The 21,488-nt window shown below is 43.9% G+C and overlaps 1 protein-coding gene across 1 annotated transcript in view; it reads right to left on the bottom strand.

The window, feature by feature from the left end:
- Positions 1-21,488, bottom strand: part of PTPRH (protein tyrosine phosphatase receptor type H) — a 426,591-nt gene that overhangs the window by 172,421 nt on the left and 232,682 nt on the right. Inside the window, exons 4-5 of the mRNA XM_063942825.1 lie at positions 15,221-15,484; positions 9,738-10,001 (exon numbers count right to left, since the gene is read on the bottom strand). Of these exons, the coding sequence (XP_063798895.1) occupies positions 9,738-10,001; positions 15,221-15,484 (528 nt within the window). The remainder of the gene's footprint in view (positions 1-9,737; positions 10,002-15,220; positions 15,485-21,488) is intronic.

Here is a 21,488-nt window from a genome sequence, read left to right as displayed (position 1 = left end):
GATGGGCTTTCGGAGCCCCTGTCCCTGCCTTTGCTGGGTGATACATCCACAGATAAAATCACATTATGCAATGCGATCTGGTTGCGCTAGCCCAGGATTGCATTGCATATGCGATCATTGGAAAATGGACCTCTTAGGCTGTTTGTTATTTTTTTCTGATTGATTTATGCTGACAGTAAAGACGATGCGATGCAGGATACGACCTGCCGCAGCGCGCATAGTATCCTGTATCGTGTGTACACACTATATAATATTGCAACTAACCGGCCAATATCAGCCGTATCGTATGCAAGCGTGTACGCACCATATCTGGTTTAAGCCAATAACCATTGCCAGTTTAAGCCATTAACCATTAACAGCAGGGTTGGACTGGCCCACAGTGTTACAAGGGAAACCCCTAGTGGGCCCCACAGCCTGGGAGCCCCTCCTCCTCTAGAGATCAGGTTGCAGACTATGTACTTGAATTATACATTATACATATGTACATTATACTGCACAGGACTATGGTGTATTTTCTACAGTGCATTGTTGTTATTAACCATTAAACTGACAATTTGTTTTCCAAAAAATGCACAAATTGTCAGGGTTATGTTATGACTATGAGTGATTTAGGTGAAGAACATGTATTTAAACATATCCAAAATGATTGTATTTAAAAAAAAATTATATTTGTACAAAAAAGAATTTATTTTTATTTCAAACATTGGAACATCAGTTGTCACCATCGGAACATCAGAAGCATTGCAACCATCGCAATTATCAGTTTAAGAGCCAGGACAGCCACCAAGTACATCGGGGGGGGGGGAAGGGGGGTCAACTTACACTTACCCAGTGACTGTCGTCTCTGAGGGGTCCTGCCATGCTGACTAATCAGGCAAAACACTGGGGGAGGATGCAGGAGGGCAGAGGGACCTTCCAGTCCCTCTGAGAGCATCAGTAGTGGGACGTTTCCCTTCCTTGCAGTTGCACACTCTGTGTATCTGACTGGTCACATCCTATGCGACCAGATCAGATAAGGGTCGCATCTGATGCAACCATGCCAGGCAAGTGGTTAATCTTGTACGTTATCATGCATGCACTAGCAGTATTTCTTTTATATAGTAACCAAAGGGCCCAGCTCCATCACTCTATAATGCTTATCCAAAACAATGTGGCAGCTGGACCCCCCCCCCTCTCTGGAGACTGGCCACACAACTACACATGGGTACCTACCAGGGGCAGATCTATTGTAGACTGTTCTTTCAGGGGGGGAGAGTTAATGATTAATCCTGACTCCTCCTCTTTCCTGTCCTGGCACCTCCTCTTTCTGGTTTCAACTCCTCCCCTTTTATTTTATTGATTGGTTGGTCACATGGCTTATTCCAATTTACATATTTTTTATATATGTTTATACAGGTTGAGTATCCCTTATCCAAAATGCTTGGGACCAGAGGTATTTTGGATATGGGATTTTTCCGTATTTTGGAATAATTAGATACCATAATGAGATATCATGGTGATGGGACCTAAATCTAAGCACAGAATGCATTTATGTTTCATATACACCTTATACACACAGCCTGAAGGTCATTTTAGCTGATATTTTTTATAACTTTGTGCATTAAACAAAGTGTGTGTACATTCACACAATTCATTTATGTTTCATATACACCTTATACACACAGTCTGGATGTCATTTAATACAATATTTTGAATAACCTTGTGTATTAAACAAAGTTTGTGTACATTGTGCCATCAAAAAACAAAGGTTTCACTATCTCACTCTCGCTCAAAAAAGTTCGTATTTCGGAATATTCCGTATTTCGGAATATTTGGATATGGGATACTCAACCTGTATATTGATACGGTGTACATATACAATAATAAATGCATTTATGCAAAGTGACAGTGTACAGTAGGGCAGGGAGCAATGATGAGAGCAAAGTGCCTGGAATTGGCACGCTGCAGGGCATCTATCTTTTGCCATTTTACCCACAGCCACATGCAGGCAGTTCTCCCTGCACTATGCTCAGGACACACAGCACCAGACCATCTGTACAGAAAGGCACCATTAGCCAGGTGCCACCCCAGCCAGGTGCCCAGATCTGAGGTCACTTCCCTGGGTTAGGCTTACCCTCCAACATTTTACACATAAAAACCGGTTCAAATCAGAAAAGTGGGTGTGGCCATGGGTAAAGGGGCATGGCCGCACACCCTTTTCTATACTTTCGATGTAAATTTGGAGAGTCAAAAATCGGTACAAAGCCCTTTTTGGCAGGTACAGACTATAAAAAAAAGGTACAGTTGGAGGGTATGGTAAGGCAGAGAAGGTAGTACATGCTGCCGATTGTGCAAAGAGCGGGTGTAGTGGCCAGGGTGAGAGAGAGAGGACAAGACCATGCATGCTGCTGCTGCTGGCTGATAGCCTGCTACTACAGATCTTACCCATCTCTGCTAACTGCAACTGAACAGCTCGGAGCTCTCAGCATCCCCCACACTCCGGCTGTGGCTGGCTTTTACAGGAGCTGTGTGCCCTGACCTAAACTGGGAGCTGGCTGCACATAGGAATCAGGAATTCTCTCTCAGCCACCCGACTTCCGATCACAGCACAGCCTGAGCCTCATCATGCTCGACTTGAAGCGCTCCCGCCTGTCCCAATTACATCTTGGGAATCGGATGTACAGATAAAGGGAGGGGGAGGGGCAGACCTTAATCTCTTCAGTGCAAGTCAAAATGCAGAGTGAAATGATGGAGGGCGGACTGTGCTGGGGGGGGGGGGGTTCGCTCTGTTGGCCTCCCTGGATCCTCCATTGGCACCTACCACTGAATTCCCATGGTGGCCCTTCATGACCCCGTCCAACACTGGGACACAGATTCTCTGCAGCTGATAAATCTTCCTCTCAAGCCACCTTGGCAATTTTTTTATGTGGCGCAGAGGCGGAACTACCATTGGTGCAGCAGGTGCATTTCACCGGGGCCCCTGAGGACTAACGGGCCCACTGCTGCCCAGCAATGTGTTATCCCCTTGACCCCTGCAAACCATTTTGAGCAATGTTGGTTGACTGGCCCAGTGCAGAGAGCAGAATGCACCCCACTGCCTGAGGGACCTGCCTCTTACCTTAGAGAGATAGGGTTGAACATATGTGTGCCAGCTGATAGAGTAGTCCTACAACCTACTGTATCAGCGCTGATGATCACAGCCACTCGCTGCCTCTAATTAATAGACCGCTGTACATTTTTTCTGATTCATTGCTGTCTGTGAATTAAAGGCAGCTCACAAGTGGTGTACCTGGCACTGTCAGAGTCTGCCTGACAGACAGAGCAAAGGTCACTGTGTTCCTGCCCCCACCAGGGTACATGCCTTCTGTTCTCTGCATCATGCAGGACATTGTGGTTTGCACTGTCTCTCCCTGTTACCCACTGTTTCCACCAGTCACCCTCTGCCCCCCCACCTTCCGCTCTCACCCTCTGCCCCTCCTTGCCTTCCGTTGTTTGCCTCTGCCTCTCTATGTCAACCTTTGCCTTCCTTGCCTTAGGCTGTCACCCTCTGCCTCTCTTTGTCACCCACTGCCTTGTGGCATATTGTGAACTTGGGTTGGAGTGGAGGAGTGGAGTTGGGCCCAAATTATATTTTTGCACCTAGGCCAACCACTCTCAAGTTCTGCCACTGATGTAGAGCTTTGTTAGTCCTTAAGGATTCGGGGTCACTGATGTACATTAGATGGTAAATGTATCTTGCTGATATTTTCACAGAACAAAAATGTCTCATTTGTGAACCATTTATAAACAGGACTGAATAAATCTGCACACTCAGTTATTAGGTATTTACCGGTTAAAAAGCCAATAGTAAGATACCCCAGTATTCGTTACAACTGTGGGGTGTATTGAACAACTGTTGGAAGCTGCCGTCTTGTCAGAAAGACGGCAGCTTCCGACAGAAATAGGTCGGAAGGGGTTCTGACCTATTCAATAGTGTCTGATTTTTTTTTGAGAAGTCGGGAATTTCCGACTTGTCGGTAAACATGTGGATCGGCGGAAAAGCCACCAATCCGCGTGCTTCTGTCAGAAATGGGGCCAAATCCAAAAGGTTTTGGCCCCCTTTCCGACAAACTCAGTCCGACTTGAAAACAAATCGGATTGAGGTGAGGAGATGAGCGGTTCTGCGGGCGGCTGGGGGAGATGAGATCGGAAGCTGGCGGGAGAAGCTAGCTGCGGGAGGACATGTCTGCAGCGGTGGGGGGGGGGGCTGCAGGGAGAGAGGTGCCTGGCCGACTGCTAATCTCTGCTCCCCCGCCACCATCCCGCTCACGCCCGCCACCGTTAATCCCTCCGCCGGCAGCCGCCATCTGCACCCCTGGCCGCTGCTGTCAGCGCATCCGCAGCCGCTGACAGCAGCGGCAGCACAGGACCCTGTGTACGTCCAAATCCAACAGTCGGATTTGGCCGTCCATTGAATAGGGGTTGTCGGATCCATTCCGACAACTGCATGTCGGAATGGATCTGACTCTTACTGAATATACCCCTATATGTCTAATGAATTGTGGGGGGTGCTTCCTAAGACAACCAATAGATACACAACAACTCATGGAAGAAAAAAGGGTTTGTATCTGTAAGGTGCACTCAAGATAAAAATTAACTTTTATTAATGCATTTAAAATTACCGTCTTGCGGAACTTGATATATTAGCGAAAAAATAATATTAAAATCGATTCAAAGTATGATAGAAATGTGCTCGAAGATAAAGAAAATGTGAATAATAAAAGAAAAAGAAGAAAATCCGCTCCGTTGTTTATTCCTTTCTTATTTTAATACGTACACAATTTTGTGTGTAATTGCCTATTCCAATCCACACATATATTATTAACCAAAGGTTAAAATTATGGATATTTTATTGTCATATCACATTTTATATTAATTCCCTTACTGTGGTGTGTGTGTGTGTGTGTGTGTGTGTGTGTGTGTGTGTGTGTGTGTGTGTGTGTATATATATACACATATATATATATATATATATATATATATATACCGTGCGAAGAAGGCGGCACTCAAACCAGGGTGGCCGACATATTTCGGGATAAACCCCCGTCCTCAGGGCCAAAGCAGCAAGTTGCCCCGAAATATGTCGGCCACCCTGGTCTAAATAAATGACCTAATCACTTGCACTACGGAGTCTGTTTGAGTGCCGCCTTCTTCGCACGGTGTATACAGTGACCTAGAGTCACCAGGAGGGCACCACAGCATTTCAACTTGGAAGTACACTGGAGTGCCGGGTTTTTGCAATTTGTCTATATATATATATATATCCAGGGGCATCAATGTATTGGTTCCAGACAAATATCATAAGGTTTTCAATTCCTCCTTTTAATTCTGGATCCAAATATAATGACTCGCCCTCATTATATATATTTTTTTCTGGGGTCCTCAATATAAAACCTTGGCTGGCAGGGAGACCCCACCCTGCATGTCTCCCTGCTATAGTGTCACCAGCCCTGGCTGTTTTAGCCTAGTGGTCACTAATGAAAACATAGTGGGGACACACATAATTTTTCAGTACCAGCCTAGGCTGAATATCCCAGGGCTATTTATGAAATGTTGCAAACCCACCTGTCAGTGACAGGTCATTTATTTTAGTGGGATTGCTGCATTTTTTTTTTTAAACTACACAATAGTGAGGATCCCACTGGTACAGTACAACCACAGTGCACCCTATTACAAAAACCTGCACATCCCCAGCTTTCTCTGGCTGTCTCTGTTCAATCCCCAGCTGCAGTTTCTGTGTCCTGTGACTCCCCTTGCTCTATGTCATGCCCAGTCATTGTGCTGTGACTCCCCTGGGTCTCTCTGTCTGTCCAATCCCCAGCTGCTGTCTCTGTGTCCTGTGACTTCATCAGCTCACTGTGCTATGACTCCCCTGGCTCTCTCTGCCTGGGTATGTAACACATTACCGGCGGCCGGGATCTCGGCCACAGAATGCCGACAGAGGAAGTGTGTGTGTGTGTGTGTGTGTGTGTGTGTGGGGGGGGGGGGCGAGTGCAGCAAGCCACAGGTTCAACGATAACGTTCAGTGACGTCACCGCCGGCATTCCCGAACATGCAGCTCAGCCCGACATTGACGGGTTGAGCTGCATGTCAGCTCAATACTGGTGATCGCTGAACAGCGTGTGGGAGCGTGCATCATTCATCGGTCACCAATATTACCCCCATACACACTGGACGATTTCAGCCTAAAAATAAACGATAACGGCATTTATGTTGTTATCGTTTATTTTTTAGGCTGCAATCGCCTAGTGTGTACCCCCCCTTAAGAGGGGAATAGGTGATACCACAGTATGAAGGCCAATCTAAGCTTGGGACAGTTTAGTGTTTCACCAACCCTATACTACACTAATTAAGCTACCACTCACCCCAGTATAAAATCATGGGCTCTTTAAAAGAAATAAATCTTAATTATTATTTAAGGGACACAGGGAGTACTCCCATAGTAATAACTAGTGATGAGCGGGTTCGGTTCCTCGGAAACCGAACCCCCCCGAACTTCACCCATTTTACACGGGTCCGAGGCATACTCGGATTCTCCCATATGGCTTGGTTAACCCGAGCGCGCCCGAACGTCATCATCCCGCTGTCGGATTCTCGCGAGATTCGGATTCTATATAAGCAGCCGCGCGTCGCCGCCATTTTCACTCGTGCATTGGAAATGTTAGGGAGAGGACATGGCTGGCGTCCTCTCCGTTTATTCATTGTTGAGTTGATGCAAATATTTGTGCTTGCTTATATCATTGTGGGGACTGGGGAGCAGCTTTATATTAATATAGGAGGAGTACAGTGCAGAGTTTTGCTGATCAGTGACCACCAGTTTTATCCGTTCTCTGCCTGAAAAAAACGCTCCTTATCTGTGCTCAGTGTGCTGCATATATCTGTGCTCACACTGCTTAATTGTGGGGACTGGGGAGCAGCTGTATTATATAGGAGGAGTACAGTGCAGAGTTTTGCTGACAGTGACCACCAGTATACGTTGTCTGCCTGAAAAACACTCCATATCTGTGCTCAGTGTGCTGCATATATCTGTGCTCACACTGCTTTATTGTGGGGACTGGGGACCACCAGTATAATATTATATAGGAGGAGTACAGTGCAGAGTTTTGCTGACCAGTGACCACCAGTATACGTTGTCTGCCTGAAAAACACTCCATATCCGTGCTGCATTGTGTAGTATATAGTAGGAGTACAGTGCATAATTTTGCTGACCACCAGTATATAATATATAGGAGTGCGGTACAGAAGGCCACTGCTGTACCTACCTCTGTGTCGTCAAGTATACTATCCATCCATACCTGTGGTGCATTTCAGTTTTGCACAGTTTGCTGACCACCAGTATATAATATATAGCATTACGGTACAGTAGGACACTGCTGTACCTACCTCTGTGTCGTCAAGTATACTATCCATCTACATTCTATACCTGTGGTGCATTTTAGTTTTGCAGTTTGCTGACACAGTGACCACCAGTATATATAGCAGTACGGTACGGAAGGCCACTGCTGTACCTACCTCTGTGTCGTCAAGTATAGTATACTATCCATCTACATTCTATACCTGTGGTGCATTTTAGTTTTGCAATTTGCTGACACAGTGACCACCAGTATATATAGCAGTACGGTACGGAAGGCCACTGCTGTACCTACCTCTGTGTCGTCAAGTATACTATCCATCTAGATTCTATACCTGTGGTGCATTTTAGTTTTGCAGTTTGCTGACAGTGACCTCCAGTATATATAGCAGTACGGTACGGAAGGCCACTGCTGTACCTACCTCTGTGTCGTCAAGTATACTATCCATCTACATTCTATACCTGTGGTGCATTTTAGTTTTGCAGTTTGCTGACACAGTGACCACCAGTATATATAGCAGTACGGTACGGAAGGCCACTGCTGTACCTACCTCTGTGTCGTCAAGTATACTATCCATCTAGATTCTATACTTGTGGTGCATTTTAGTTTTGCAGTTTGCTGACAGTGACCACAAGTATATATAGCAGTACGGTACAGAAGGCCACTGCTCTACCTACCTCTGTGTCGTCAAGTATACTATCCATCTAGATTCTATACCTGTGGTGCATTTTAGTTTTGCAGTTTGCTGACAGTGACCACCAGTATATATAGCAGTACGGTACGGAAGGCCACTGCTGTACCTACCTCTGTGTCGTCAAGTATACTATCCATCTAGATTCTATACCTGTGGTGCATTTTAGTTTTGCAGTTTGCTGACAGTGACCACCAGTATATATATAGCAGTACGGTACGGAAGGCCACTGCTGTACCTACCTCTGTGTCGTCAAGTATACTATCCATCCATACCTGTGGTGCATTTCAGTTGTGCGCAGTATATATAGTAGTAGGCCATTGCTATTGATACTGGCATATAATTCCACACATTAAAAAATGGAGAACAAAAATGTGGAGGTTAAAATAGGGAAAGATCAAGATCCACTTCCACCTCGTGCTGAAGCTGCTGCCACTAGTCATGGCCGAGACGATGAAATGCCATCAACGTCATCTGCCAAGGCCGATGCCCAATGTCATAGTAGAGAGCATGTAAAATCCAAAAAACAAAAGTTCAGTAAAATGACCCAAAAATCAAAATTTAAAGCGTCTGATGAGAAGCGTAAACTTGCCAATATGCCATTTACGACACGGAGTGGCAAGGAACGGCTGAGGCTCTGGCCTATGCTCATGGCTAGTGGTTCAGATTCACATGAGGATGGAAGCACTCATCCTCTCGCTAGAAAAATGAAAAGACTTAAGCTGGCAAAAGCACAGCAAAGAACTGTGAGTTCTTCTAAATCACAAATCCCCAAGGAGAGTCCAATTGTGTCGGTTGCGATGTCTGACCTTCCCAACACTGGACGGGAAGAGCTTGCGCTTTCCACCATTTGCACCATTTTTGAAGTGCCATCCTGTCTGACACTGCAGTGCCACTCCTAGATGGGCCAGGTGTTTGTGTCGGCCACTTGTGTCGCTTAGCTTAGTCACACAGCGACCTTGGTGCGCCTCTTTTTTTCTTTGCATCATGTGCTGTTTGGGGACAATTTTTTGGAAGTGCCATTCTGCCTGACACTGCAGTGCCACTCCTAGATGGGCCAGGTGTTTGTGTCGGCCACTTGTGTCGCTTAGCTTAGCCATCCAGCGACCTCGGTGCAAATTTTAGGACTAAAAATAATATTGTGAGGTGTGAGGTGTTCAGAATAGACTGGAAATGAGTGGAAATTATGGTTATTGAGGTTAATAATACTATGGGATCAAAATGACCCCCAAATTCTATGATTTAAGCTGTTTTTTAGGGTTTTTTGAAAAAAACACCCGAATCCGACAAAAAAATTTCGGTGAGGTTTTGCCAAAACGCGTCCGAATCCAAAACACGGCCGCGGGACCGAATCCAAAACCAAAACACAAAACCCGAAAAATGTCCGGTGCACATCACTAGTAATAACGTCAAATAGTGAAAAGCTACAGAGACAATTACTGTTCCCTGCGGCTTAGTATGTGGACGACTGGGTAATTACAGCTATCTCAATATGTTCCTGCCTATTTCATTTATGTAAATCAGTTATAACAGTCAAAAGTTTTTAGATTAAAAAAAACAGAAGGCCCAGTTAAACCTTCACCAACTATACTGACGGCCACCAATATTCTGTAATATGTATTTAGATATTAAATAACAGCACAAACAACCACAGTACAAAACCAACATGAACTTACTTGTAGTAGTCTGTGTTTCCTGATACGCATCGCTCCGCACTCCATCTGAGGTCAGAGTGTAGATGGTGAAGTTGTAGCTTACTCCTGGTGACAGCCCAGTCACCTGTACATAGTTGGTTGTTACACTGATGTTCTTGTTGTCTGGCTGCCATAGCACGTTGTAGGTGTATGTATCACTATTAGTATTATTAGGAACCGTCCAAGCAAGGTGTACATAATTCTCCCCTTTAGCAGAGACATTGAAGCCAGAGACACTAGATGGCCCTAAGGGGACAAAAATACAGGATATGTCAAACGTATGGCAGTATCCCAGCACACTCTAACAGAAAGTAAAACAATGATATCCTAATACAGTATACAACAGCAAGTGCCGTTGACGGTCACATTTAAATTACAGGCTGAATCTCCAGAAACGCTTGGGGCCAGAAGTATTTTGGATATCGGATTTTTCTGTATTTCTGAATATTTGCATACATAATGAAATAAATGGTGATGAGACCCAAGTCTAAACAGAAGATACATTTATGTTTCATATACACGTTATACACATAGCCTGAAGATATTTTTATACATTATTTTTAAGAAATTTGTGCATTTAACAAAGTTGGTGTACACTGATCCATCAGAAAGCAAAGGAGAACTCTCTCAGTTCTGCTCCAAAAATTACGTATTTTGGAATATTTCGTATTTTGGAATTTTGGATACAGGAGACTCAGCCTGTACCTGTCTTGTCCTTTTTAGCTGCAATAATACAGGTTGCTACTTAAAGAAGCACTCACAAAAGAAGAAGAAAAAAATTTAATTGTGCTGCTCCTTCCCATAAGTACAGATAGAAAAGGTAAAAAAATCCAGTAGTATTATATCTATTTGTGTCATTAAATGGAGGCTAAATAATAACTGGTGATGTTTAAATTGCATGGCTGCCATAAGATTATATAGGTGTATGTTTTGCTATTAATATCCATTGGAACTTTCCAATTCAGTGTTACAGAAACTGTACAGCTGAGACTCGGAATTCAAAGGCATCATTTATTTATTTATTTTGGTTTAAATATCTCTATATATTGAGATATGGGGCCCTGTTCAGCCTTTGCATTTCCCCGGTTTTCGTGGCAGTGCACATGCGCAGGACTCGCACTGCGCGTGGGCGTGCTGGGGAGATACGAATGCCTCTGCCTGATTGACAGGCAGAGGCGTTTGTGGGGTGGTGATGCAGTGTTGCGGTGTGGGAAAACCGGGGAGCGGGTCAGCGCCATATTTGGGGCGGCCATGTGATGTCACACGCGGCAAATGCGACGCAGAAAATGGCGGTAGCCCGACAGCCTTCGCAGCCAGGCTGTGGAGGCAAGGGGGCTTCACGTATTCAGCAATGCAAGTAAATTGCAATCACATCGCTCGCCGCCATTGACCTGTGCTAATGACAGTCATATGATGTTCTATTCAATTCTAAAATGTGGTTTCTCTGTGGTTTTGTGGCGGTTTTGAGCATACTAAAACTGCAGTATGCAATCCCGCCAGTAAACAGCCACTAAACCAGTGGAATTTCAAACCTGCCATTTCGGAAATTTACCCCCAAGAGTTACCTATGCTGTACAGGAAATGGTTATTTAAGTCACCAGCCTCAGAAATCTCATATTAAAAGCAACTCAAGTGAGTGAAGCTGACAAGCGCTTAGCATACTATTTTTTTGCGATGCATTCTGTCACTCTCTGCATGCATATCAGCGCTTACTAACGCCGTATGCATGAAGACAATCACAAAGGACAGCTCTTGCGGTAAGAGCTATCCTTTGCAATGATAGGACTTCTGGGTTTAGGACCCAGACTCCTATCTGCACGTGTCGAGTGATGTGCGTGTCGAGGGGGATGCTGGGAGGGATCAGGTTGGCACCCACTCAGAAAGGGGTGGGAGATAGAAGCCTACAGTATAAGCTTCTGTAGGACAATGCCATCTACAGCCAAGCTCCGGAATCTATTGCATTCCAGGACTTGGTGCATATGTGGTACCCTGGGCAAACCCCCGGAAACAGCATTCTGTCTGTCTGTCTGTCAATTTATCTATCTGCTGCAATACCCAGCATTAACAGGACTTTATTTATTTTTTTCACTCTGCCCCTCCCCCCCCCCTTTCTTTCCATCTCTCCTCCCCCTCCATATTTTCACTGTCCTGTTGTTACTTTCTCCCTCAACCCCATTGTCTCTCTCTTTCACTATTTCCTTACTCTATCCTTGGCATCTCTGAGAAGGCTTAAGCCAGGTACTGTACAAACTGGAGCATCGGACACTGTAAAGATTTAATAAAGGATGGAGCAATCACTGTTCCATCCTTCAAATGAATAACACAGGTCACTAGTGCAGACGTCCGTCAGGGCTGACAAATGTCCGTTGCTTACAACTGCAGGCACGTGCAAATCACACTTACACACCGAGCGATGTAGCCGATTCATTGCAATGAAACAGAAAATCAGGCCGACATTGCTCCGGTGTGTACCCGGCATTAGACCAACAGTCATTCCACTCCAACAGGATGACATCATTTTTATCAGCATCCAATTTTTTATATATAAATTTAAAATAGAGAAAGTGTAGATTTTGCATTTTCTTGACACAAACAATTGATTATTCTAAAACTCTGACACATTCTAATACAGGTACTGGACTCTATACTGAATGCACATATTCCAGACTAACCTGATACTTAGAAGGTCAAAGGTTGTTTTGTTTAAATAAAAGTGCTTAATTGGTAAGTAAATCAACTTTTACAAATATTTTGGTAATTGGTTGAATAGCATTAACATCTGTCTTTTACCTTGCAATCATTGTACAGTACATAAATATTGAAATGAAGAGGCTGAAATAAAGAGCATGATTACATAATAAACAAAACAAATATGTAATTCTATGAATTCACAAAAATCTGAATAAACTGTGATACCCTCATGGACTTAAATGTGGAGAGTCTCATAGATTCCAGCATTTCACATACAGTATAATCTATGGGTTAACATACGTTACTTGTGGGTTTATTGTGCTAGAAAATGCAAAACAATTGAATAGCTCCGGTCGTTAAACGTGGAGTTTTACCAGTGCAGTAAACACAGCAGGCAATTAAATCTGCCCCAAAATTATTGCAATCCCGAGGATTGCGCAGTTGAGCGATTAATGCTGTACTGTGCATGCATCTCAGCCACAATGCGAATTTGGATGCAGTTTTATTGATGGTCACTGAGCATTTGTGGTAAATTGAAAATAATAGGAACTGTGGTGTGCAGCATTAGTTTGCCTAATGCCTGTGATATCTCAGGTATCTCCTGTGTTAGGCATTTATGAAATTGCCCCAATGCTCATTACTGCCTATATCACCAAGAAAGAGATGGTTCAGCATGGATATAGGCCTCTTGGTAGGAAGTTGGTACTCTGTACTGATACAATGAGCACGGCTGCTGAAAGCTTTACCGGGCCCCAGTACTGTCAGGGTATGTGGCCAATTCGGGGAGGTGTGGTAAGGACCTCTTTGTGCATAAATGTAAAAAATAGAGTATGTGCGTGCCCACAAAGCAGGCGTGAGCACCACAAAAGGTGGGCACCAGTTGGGGAGGGGGCTGTCGAGTGTGATCACCCCCTCTCTGCTGAACAAATCACACAGGGAGACAGAGGATTGACTATTGTTGCAGCAGCCTCTTTCCACAGCCCAGCAGGGCTTGGGAGAGAAGCTGCTGTAGCAGCAGTCACTTCTTTCTCCCTGCACCACTGCACTTGAGGTAAGGAGAACGGGCCCTGGTAAAGAATACCTGCGCCCCTACCCCCTCGGCGCCACTAAGAATGAGAGGGGTATATGTAGATAACACAGTATAATGACCAAACTAAGCTTGGGACAGTTTAGTATTTCACCAACCCTATACTGCACCAATTATGCTACCACTCACCCCCCAGAACAAAATCATGGGCTCTTTAAAAGAAAAAAGATCTTGACAAAGATCCCTAGAGGATCGAAACGCGTTGGTAGGGAGACTGTGGATCTATAAGGAACATTCTAAAGCTTAAATTTCCATATTTAAGGTATGTTGTGCCTGTTTGTATTAGATTGTAGTCCGGACCTGCATCTTTTCATTTGAGACACACCACCATCTGCATACCTATATGGTGTTGAACTTTGAATGGACTCTGTTATATGCTTTTAAGTCTAATTTTTGGATAATAAAAATACTTTTTTTAACTGGACGTCACTTGTGAGATGAGTCTGTAACCATTTGAAAAGAAACTGCTATGGGAGGATCCCAACCGAGTTGACGCACCCTTTGTTATCATTTAGTGATTGGCTATAATTATTCCAAGTTATCTTTGAAAGAAACCATGATATGTGTCTTCCACATTTGTGTCAAGTGAGTTCCTAGGTATGCCTACTATATAGGTAATGGGATCTATAGTGTATACTGTATTTTCCCACATTTAGGGCTTACAACACTGCAGTGTGTTAGGTTGCCTTAGTAAAAATTACTACACATTGGGGGTAATTCCAAGTTGATCGCAGCAGGAAATTTTTTAGCAGTTGGGCAAAACCATGTGCACTGCAGGGGAGGCAAATATAACATGTGCAGAGTGAGTTAGATTTGGGTGGGTTATTTTGTTTCTGTGCAGGGTAAATACTGTCTGCTTTATTTTTACACTGCAATTTAGATTGCAGATTGAACACACCACACCCAAATCTATCTCTCCCTGCACATGTTATATTTGCCTCCCCTGCAGTGCACATGGTTTTGCCCAACTGCTAAAAAAATTCCTGCTGCGATCAACTTGGAATTACCCCTATAGTTACATTTTATTTACTTTTATGTGCCAAATCTGGAGTAAAAGTGATCCAGAGGAGGTCTGGGCCCCGAAGTTCAAGTGAAAGAAACCATTATAGAAGGAACCAAGCCACTAATTTTCTGAGTTTTTGGTACATCACATCAATTCCCCCCTTTAGCTGTTTGTGGGCTGTCAGTACTCAATTTTCGTTTGAAAAGAAACCTTTATATACCTGGTGTACTCACTCGACAAGTGAGTTATCGGTACGCCCAATGTTATTTCTGGTGATAAGAACTTTACTCTATCCCACTCACGAGTTCCATTTCTTAGCACATGAATTACATACAGTAATATATCAAATTAAGAAAATACTACACAATGCTTTGTTTTATTCTTTATTTAAATGTACCACTTCGGAAGGAAACATCAATAAGAGGAAGATCCATCATCTGTAACCCTGTGGACTTTTTGGTTTGCTTATTGGTATTATAGTGTTGCCTTTGATCTATTTTCTTATTTTGTGCAAATTTTATATTCTCTTGATCTGGATTGGGCAGATTTTAGGCTATTTGATTGGGCGTAAACTACTTATTTGCGCTAGAATTCACTTCAATTTAATTTTTTACAATACTGTACATGTAAGACATTCTTTATTTTACAGTTCTATGCAAAATGACAAAAACCACATGAACCTACTTGTTGTACTCTTTGTTTCCTGATACGCATTACTCCGCACTCCATCTGAGGTCAGAGTGTAGATGGTGAAGTTGTAGCTTACTCCTGGTAACAGCCCAGTCACCTGTACATGGTTGGTTGTTATACTGATGTTCTTGTTGTCTGGCTGCCATAGCACGTTGTAGGTGTAGTTATTGCTATTAATATCATTAGGAACCGTCCAAGTAAGATTTACATAATTCTCCCCTTTAGCAGAGACATTGAAGCCAGAGACACTGGATGGCCCTAAGAAGACAAAATACAGGATATGTCAAACATATGGCAGTAACCCATCATATTCTAACAGAAAGTAAAACAATATCCTAATACACATATTTCCTGAAAAAAGGGCAGCTTTGAATGGTGCCATCGGTGCCAGTGCCGTTGAATGTCACATTTAAATTACAGGTTGAGTCTCCCATATCCAAAATGCTTTGAGACCAGAAGTATTTTGGCTATCATATTTTTCCGTATTTCTGAATATCTGAATACATAATGAGATATCTTGAGGATGGGACCCAGGTCTAAAGACAAAATACATTTATGTTTCATAAACACTTTATACACATAGCCTGAAGGTCATTTTATTCAATTTTTTTATTAATCAATATTATTGGGTTTTACAATATAGACAATGGCCCTCATTCCGAGTTGTTCGCTCATTCTTTTTCATCGCATCGCAGCGATTTTCCGCAAACTGCGCATGCGCAATGTTCGCACTGCGGCTGCGCCAAGTAAATTTGCTAAGAAGTTTGGTATTTTACTCACGGCATTACAAGGTTTTTTCTTCGTTCTGGTGATCTTAGTGTGATTGACAGGAAGTGGGTGTTTCTGGGCGGAAACTGACCGTGTGTATGGGTGTGTGTGAAAAAACGCTGCCGTTTCTGGGAAAAACGCGGGAGTGGCTGGAGAAACGGGGGAGTGTCTGGGCGAACGCTGGGTGTGTTTGTGACGTCAAACCAGGAACGAAACTGACTGAACTGATCGCAGTGGCAGAGTAAGTGTCGCGCTACTCAGAAACTGCTTAGAAATTTCTATTCGCAATTTTGAGAATCTTTCGTTTGCAAATTTGCTAAGCTAAGATTCACTCCCAGTAGGCGGCGGCTTAGCGTGTGCAAAGCTGCTAAAAGCAGCTTGCGAGCGAACAACTCGGAATGAGGGCCAATGTTGGAGCATAGCATATAACAGAAGAGTTCACCAAAGATGAGGTGTAAGGTGGAGGTGCCCATCCAAGATACTGTACAAAGCAGTTCAATCTTAGTAATACATTTATAAATAAATAATGAAACCAAAATGCCATAATAAAAAAGATAATAGGCCAAATATATGGAATAATACATAGTACACTGCTCAAAAAAATAAAGGGAACACTTAAACAACACATCCTAGATCTGAATGAATGAAATATTCTTATTAAATACTTTGTTCTTTACATAGTTGAATGTGCTGACAACAAAATCACACAAAAATTACCAATGGAAATCAAATTTATTAACCCATGGAGGTCTGGATTTGGAGTCACACTCAAAATTAAAGTGGAAAAACACACTACAGGCTGATCCAACTCTGATGTAATGTCCTTAAAACAAGTCAAAATGAGGCTCAGTAGTGTGTGTGGCCTCCACGTGCCCGTATGACCTCCCTACAATGCCTGGGCATGCTCCTGATGAGGTGGCAGATGGTCTCCTGAGGTATCTCCTCCCAGACCTGGACTAAAGCATCCGCCAACTACTGGACAGTCTGTGGTGCAACGTGGCGTTGGTGGATGGAGCGAGACATGATGTCCCAGATGTGCTCAACTGGATTCAGGTCTGGGGAATGGGCGGGCCAGTCCATAGCATCAATGCCTTCGTCTTGCAGGAACTGCTGACACACTCCAGCCACATGAGGTCTAGCATTGTCTTGCATTAGGAGGAACCCAGGGCCAACCGCACCAGCATATGGTCTCACAAGGGGTCTGAGGATCTCATCTCGGTACCTAATGGCAGTCAGGCTACCTCTGGCGAGCACATGGAGGGCTGTGCGGCCCCCCAAAGAAATGCCACCCCACACCATTACTGACCCACTGCCAAACTGGAGGATGTTGCAGGCAGCAGAACGTTCTCCTTGGCGTCTCCAGATTCTGTCACGTCTGTCACATGTGCTCAGTGAGAACCTGCTTTCATCTGTGAAGAGCACAGGGCGCCAGTGGCGAATTTGCCAATCTTGGTGTTCTCTGACAAATGCAAAACGTCCTGCACGGTGTTGGGTTGTAAGCACAATCCCCACCTGTGGACGTCGGGCCCTCATACCACCCTCATGGAGTCTGTTACTGATCGTTTGAGTAGACACATGCACATTTGTGGCTTGCTGGAGGTCATTTTGCAGGGCTCTGGCAGTGCTCCTCCTGTTCCTCCTTGCACAAAGGCGGAGGTAGCGGTCCTGCTGCTGGGTTGTTGCCCTCCTACGGCCTCCTCCACGTCTCCTGATGTACTGGCCTGTCTCCTGGTAGCGCCTCCATGCTCTGGACACTACGCTGACAGACACAGTAAAACCTTCTTGCCACAGCTCGCATTGATGTGCCATCCTGGATGAGCTGCACTACCTGAGCCACTTGTGTGGGTTGTAGACTCCGTCTCATGCTACCACTAGAGTGAAAGCACCGCCAGCTTTCAAAAGTGACCAAAACATCAGCCAGAAAGCATAGGAGCTGAGAAGTGGTCTGTGGTCACCACCTGCAGAACAACTCCTTTATTGGGGGTGTCTTGCTAATTGCCTATAATTTCCACCTATTGTCTATTCCATTTGCACAACAGCATGTGAAATTGATTGTTAATCAGTGTTGCCTCCTAAGTGGACAGTTTGATTTCACAGAAGTGTGATTGACTTGGAGTTACATTGTGTTGTTTAAGTGTTCCCTTTATTTTTTTGAGCAGTGTATAAACATTCAACTGACTACATCCAGTAGGCACAATAAAGAAAAGAAAAAAAAACAAGTCTAGTCAACAGTAGGCAGATAAAGCCATCTTGTCAGAGTATAAGTGGAAGGCACAAAACAGAGAAACAGTTGGTATGTTAACAGTATCACTAACAAAAAAAGAAAAAAAGAAAAGGGGGGGTGGGACACTAGGGAAGCGTATTGGGGAAGGAAAAGGGGAGAGGAGGCGTTAGGAGGAAATATCAATTAACACTAAAATAACTAGAAAAAAATTCTGAAGATTTGCAGCTGAGTGGTTTGATCAAGTTTATCAATATATAAGCCCTATTTCTTATACAAACCTATAATATCTTTCTCAAAATTCAGCAATGTAGACTTCCTATCAAAATACAATAGTTCGAGCATTTTATTTGACTTCAGAAAGGGAAGTAGCTGAACCTGAGATCCAATGTATCAGTATGGTCTTTTTAGAAACACTGATCAACACAGTGAGTATGGGAATTGCTGATCTTTTGAGAGGGCCTAAATTCCAACGACAGACTTTTGCACATAGACAAACCAGAGGGTCAGGCTGTAAGTTTAGAGATAAGAGGCTACTAATAAAATTATAATTTTGTTCCAAAAACATTTATTTTTGCCACACTCCCAGAAACAATGTAAAAATAGGATTTTAATTACCTACCAGTAAATCCTTTTATCGTATTCCGTAAAGGATACTGGAGTTCCATTTAGTACCGTGGGGTATAGATGGGTCCACTAGGAGCCATGGGCACTTTAAGAATTTGATAGTGTGGGCTGGCTCCTCCCTTTATGCCCCTCCCACCAGAATCAGTCTAGGAAACTGTGCCCGAGAAGACGGACATACTTTGAGAGAAGGATATAAAAGGATAGTGGTGAGATTCCGAACCAGCACACACAAACCAGAGGAAAGCTATGCTAACTTTAAACAGGAACAGCACCAGCTGAACCAACAATACTTAACCAAGTAACAGGGCAAGAAGAATGAAGCACCGGGCAGCCCAGTATCCTCTACGGACTACGAGAAAAGTATTTACCAGTAGGTAATTAAAATCCTATTTTCTCTTACGTCCTAGAGGATACTGGGGTTCCATTTAGTACCATGGGGATGTACAAAAGCTCCCAAACCGGGTGGGAGAGTGCTGAGGTTCCTGCAGAACTTATTGACTAAACTGAAGGTCCTCAGAGGCCCAAGTATCGAACTTGTAGAACTTAGCAAACGTGTTCGAACCAGACCAAGTTGCCGCTCGGCAGAGCTGTAAATCCTAGACACCCCAGGCAGCCACCCAGGAAGAACCCACCGACCTAGTAGAGTTGCCTGTACAGATTTTGGAATCGGCAAACCTGCCGTGGAATAACCATGCTGGATAGTGAGCCTGATCCAGCATGCAATAGACTGCTTTGAAACAGGACACCCAATTTTTGGGGGATCATAAAGAACAAACAGTCCGATTTTCTGTGATGAGCTGTTCGCTTTATATACACCTTCAAAGCCCTCACGACATCCAAAGACTCTGAAGTAGCAGAGGTGTCGGTGACAACTGGAACCACAATAGGTTGGTTGATGTGAAACGCAGACACCACTTTCGGAAGAAGTTGCTGACGAGTTCTGAGTTCATCTCTGTCTTCATGGAAAATTAAATAGGGACTTTTGTGAGATAAAGCCCCCAGCTCTGAAACACGTCTTGCTGAAGCCAAGGCCAACAGTGTGACGGTCTTCCACGTAAGATATTTAACATCCACCTCCTGTAACGGTTCAAACCAGTCTGATTGGAGGAACTGTAGCACCAAATTGAGATCCCAAGGTGCCGTGGGAGGCACAAAGGGAGGCAGGATGTGCAGAACACCTTTCAAGAACATCTGGACCTCAGGGAGAGAAGCCAATTGTTTTTGAAAGAAAATGGACAAGACTTTTATGGAGCCCAGATGTAGGCCCACATCCACACCTGCCTGCAGAAAAAGCAGGAAACGTCCCAGATGAAAATCCACCACAGAATAATTTCTGCTCTCACACCAAGAGACGTATTTCTTCCAAATACGGTGGTAATGTTTAGACGTTACCCCCTTTCTGGCTTGGATCATAGTCAGGATACCTTGTTAGGGATCCCTCTTCTGGCTAGAATCAGCCGTTCAACTTCCATGTCAACAAACGTAGCTGCGGTAAGTGCTGATAGATGAGCGGGCCATGTTGCAGAAGATCCTTGCGAAGAGGTAGAGGCCACGGATCTTCGAGGAGCATCTCCAGAAGGTCCACGTACCAGGCCCTTGAACCTTTTCCCTTTTTTTTCAATATAATTTTTTATTGAAACACATAAAATTCCATAATGTAAACAGTTTTCTTAATAATAAAAAGATGTATGACAAAGTTTTATCGTGTGAAGCGTCGTACATAGCATCCTCAATTAAATTATCTAAACAAACCATACAGATAATCCGAATCAACCCTACATTCAAATAAGAAAGAAATACATCTGTTATACAAGAATAAAGTTCAATGTCTTTTCCCATAAGACTATGTGTTCAGGAAACAATTCCTTCTGACCCTCCTCGTCCCAATCCGCCCTTTCGTCCCAATGATGTAATGGGCTTAGTAGGGTAATCAGGGTAATATATTTACCGGTGGATCCCCGGATAGTTCCCGAATAGCGTACCAATGCGTGAGTTTCAGGGAATTGTGTATTCTGGAACGCATGTCAAACGGCAGAGTATCAATATAGCTTTCGCAGGTACCAAAGAACCCAGCCGAACGCTTCTCTTTTTCCAACATAGTGTCAATCCATTCCATGTTGAATACATGGTAAAGTTTACCTTTAAACAATTTCAGGGTGGGGGGAGTTGCCTCAATCCATGTCTGCAAGATAGCTTTGCGAGCAACAAGCGTTGCTCTTTTGGTAACATACCAAATATTGCCCATTTATCATTAAAAGGAATAGAGTTTACCAAGTTATCGAGAGCAAATCGTCTTACTTTGAGCCAGAATAATCTCAACATGGGGCACTTCCAAAAGTAATGGTACATATTAGTGATGAGCGGGTTCGGTTCCTCGGAAACCGAACCCCCCGAACTTCACCCATTTTACACGGGTCCGAGGCATACTCGGATTCTCCCGTATAGCTCGGTTAACCCGAGCGCGCCCGAACGTCATTATCCCGCTGTCGGATTCTCGCGAGATTCGGATTCTATATAAGCAGCCGCGCGTCGCCGCCATTTTCACTCGTGCATTGGAAATGTTAGGGAGAGGACATGGCTGGCGTCCTCTCTGTTTATTCATTGTTGAGTTGATGCAAATATTTGTGCTTGCTTATATCATTGTGG

The sequence above is a fragment of the Pseudophryne corroboree genome, chromosome 10 (genome assembly GCF_028390025.1).
Source record: "Pseudophryne corroboree isolate aPseCor3 chromosome 10, aPseCor3.hap2, whole genome shotgun sequence".
NCBI lineage: Eukaryota > Metazoa > Chordata > Amphibia > Anura > Myobatrachidae > Pseudophryne > Pseudophryne corroboree.
Note: the sequence above shows the minus strand (reverse complement) of the source record. Positions and strands in the feature narration are given on the sequence as shown.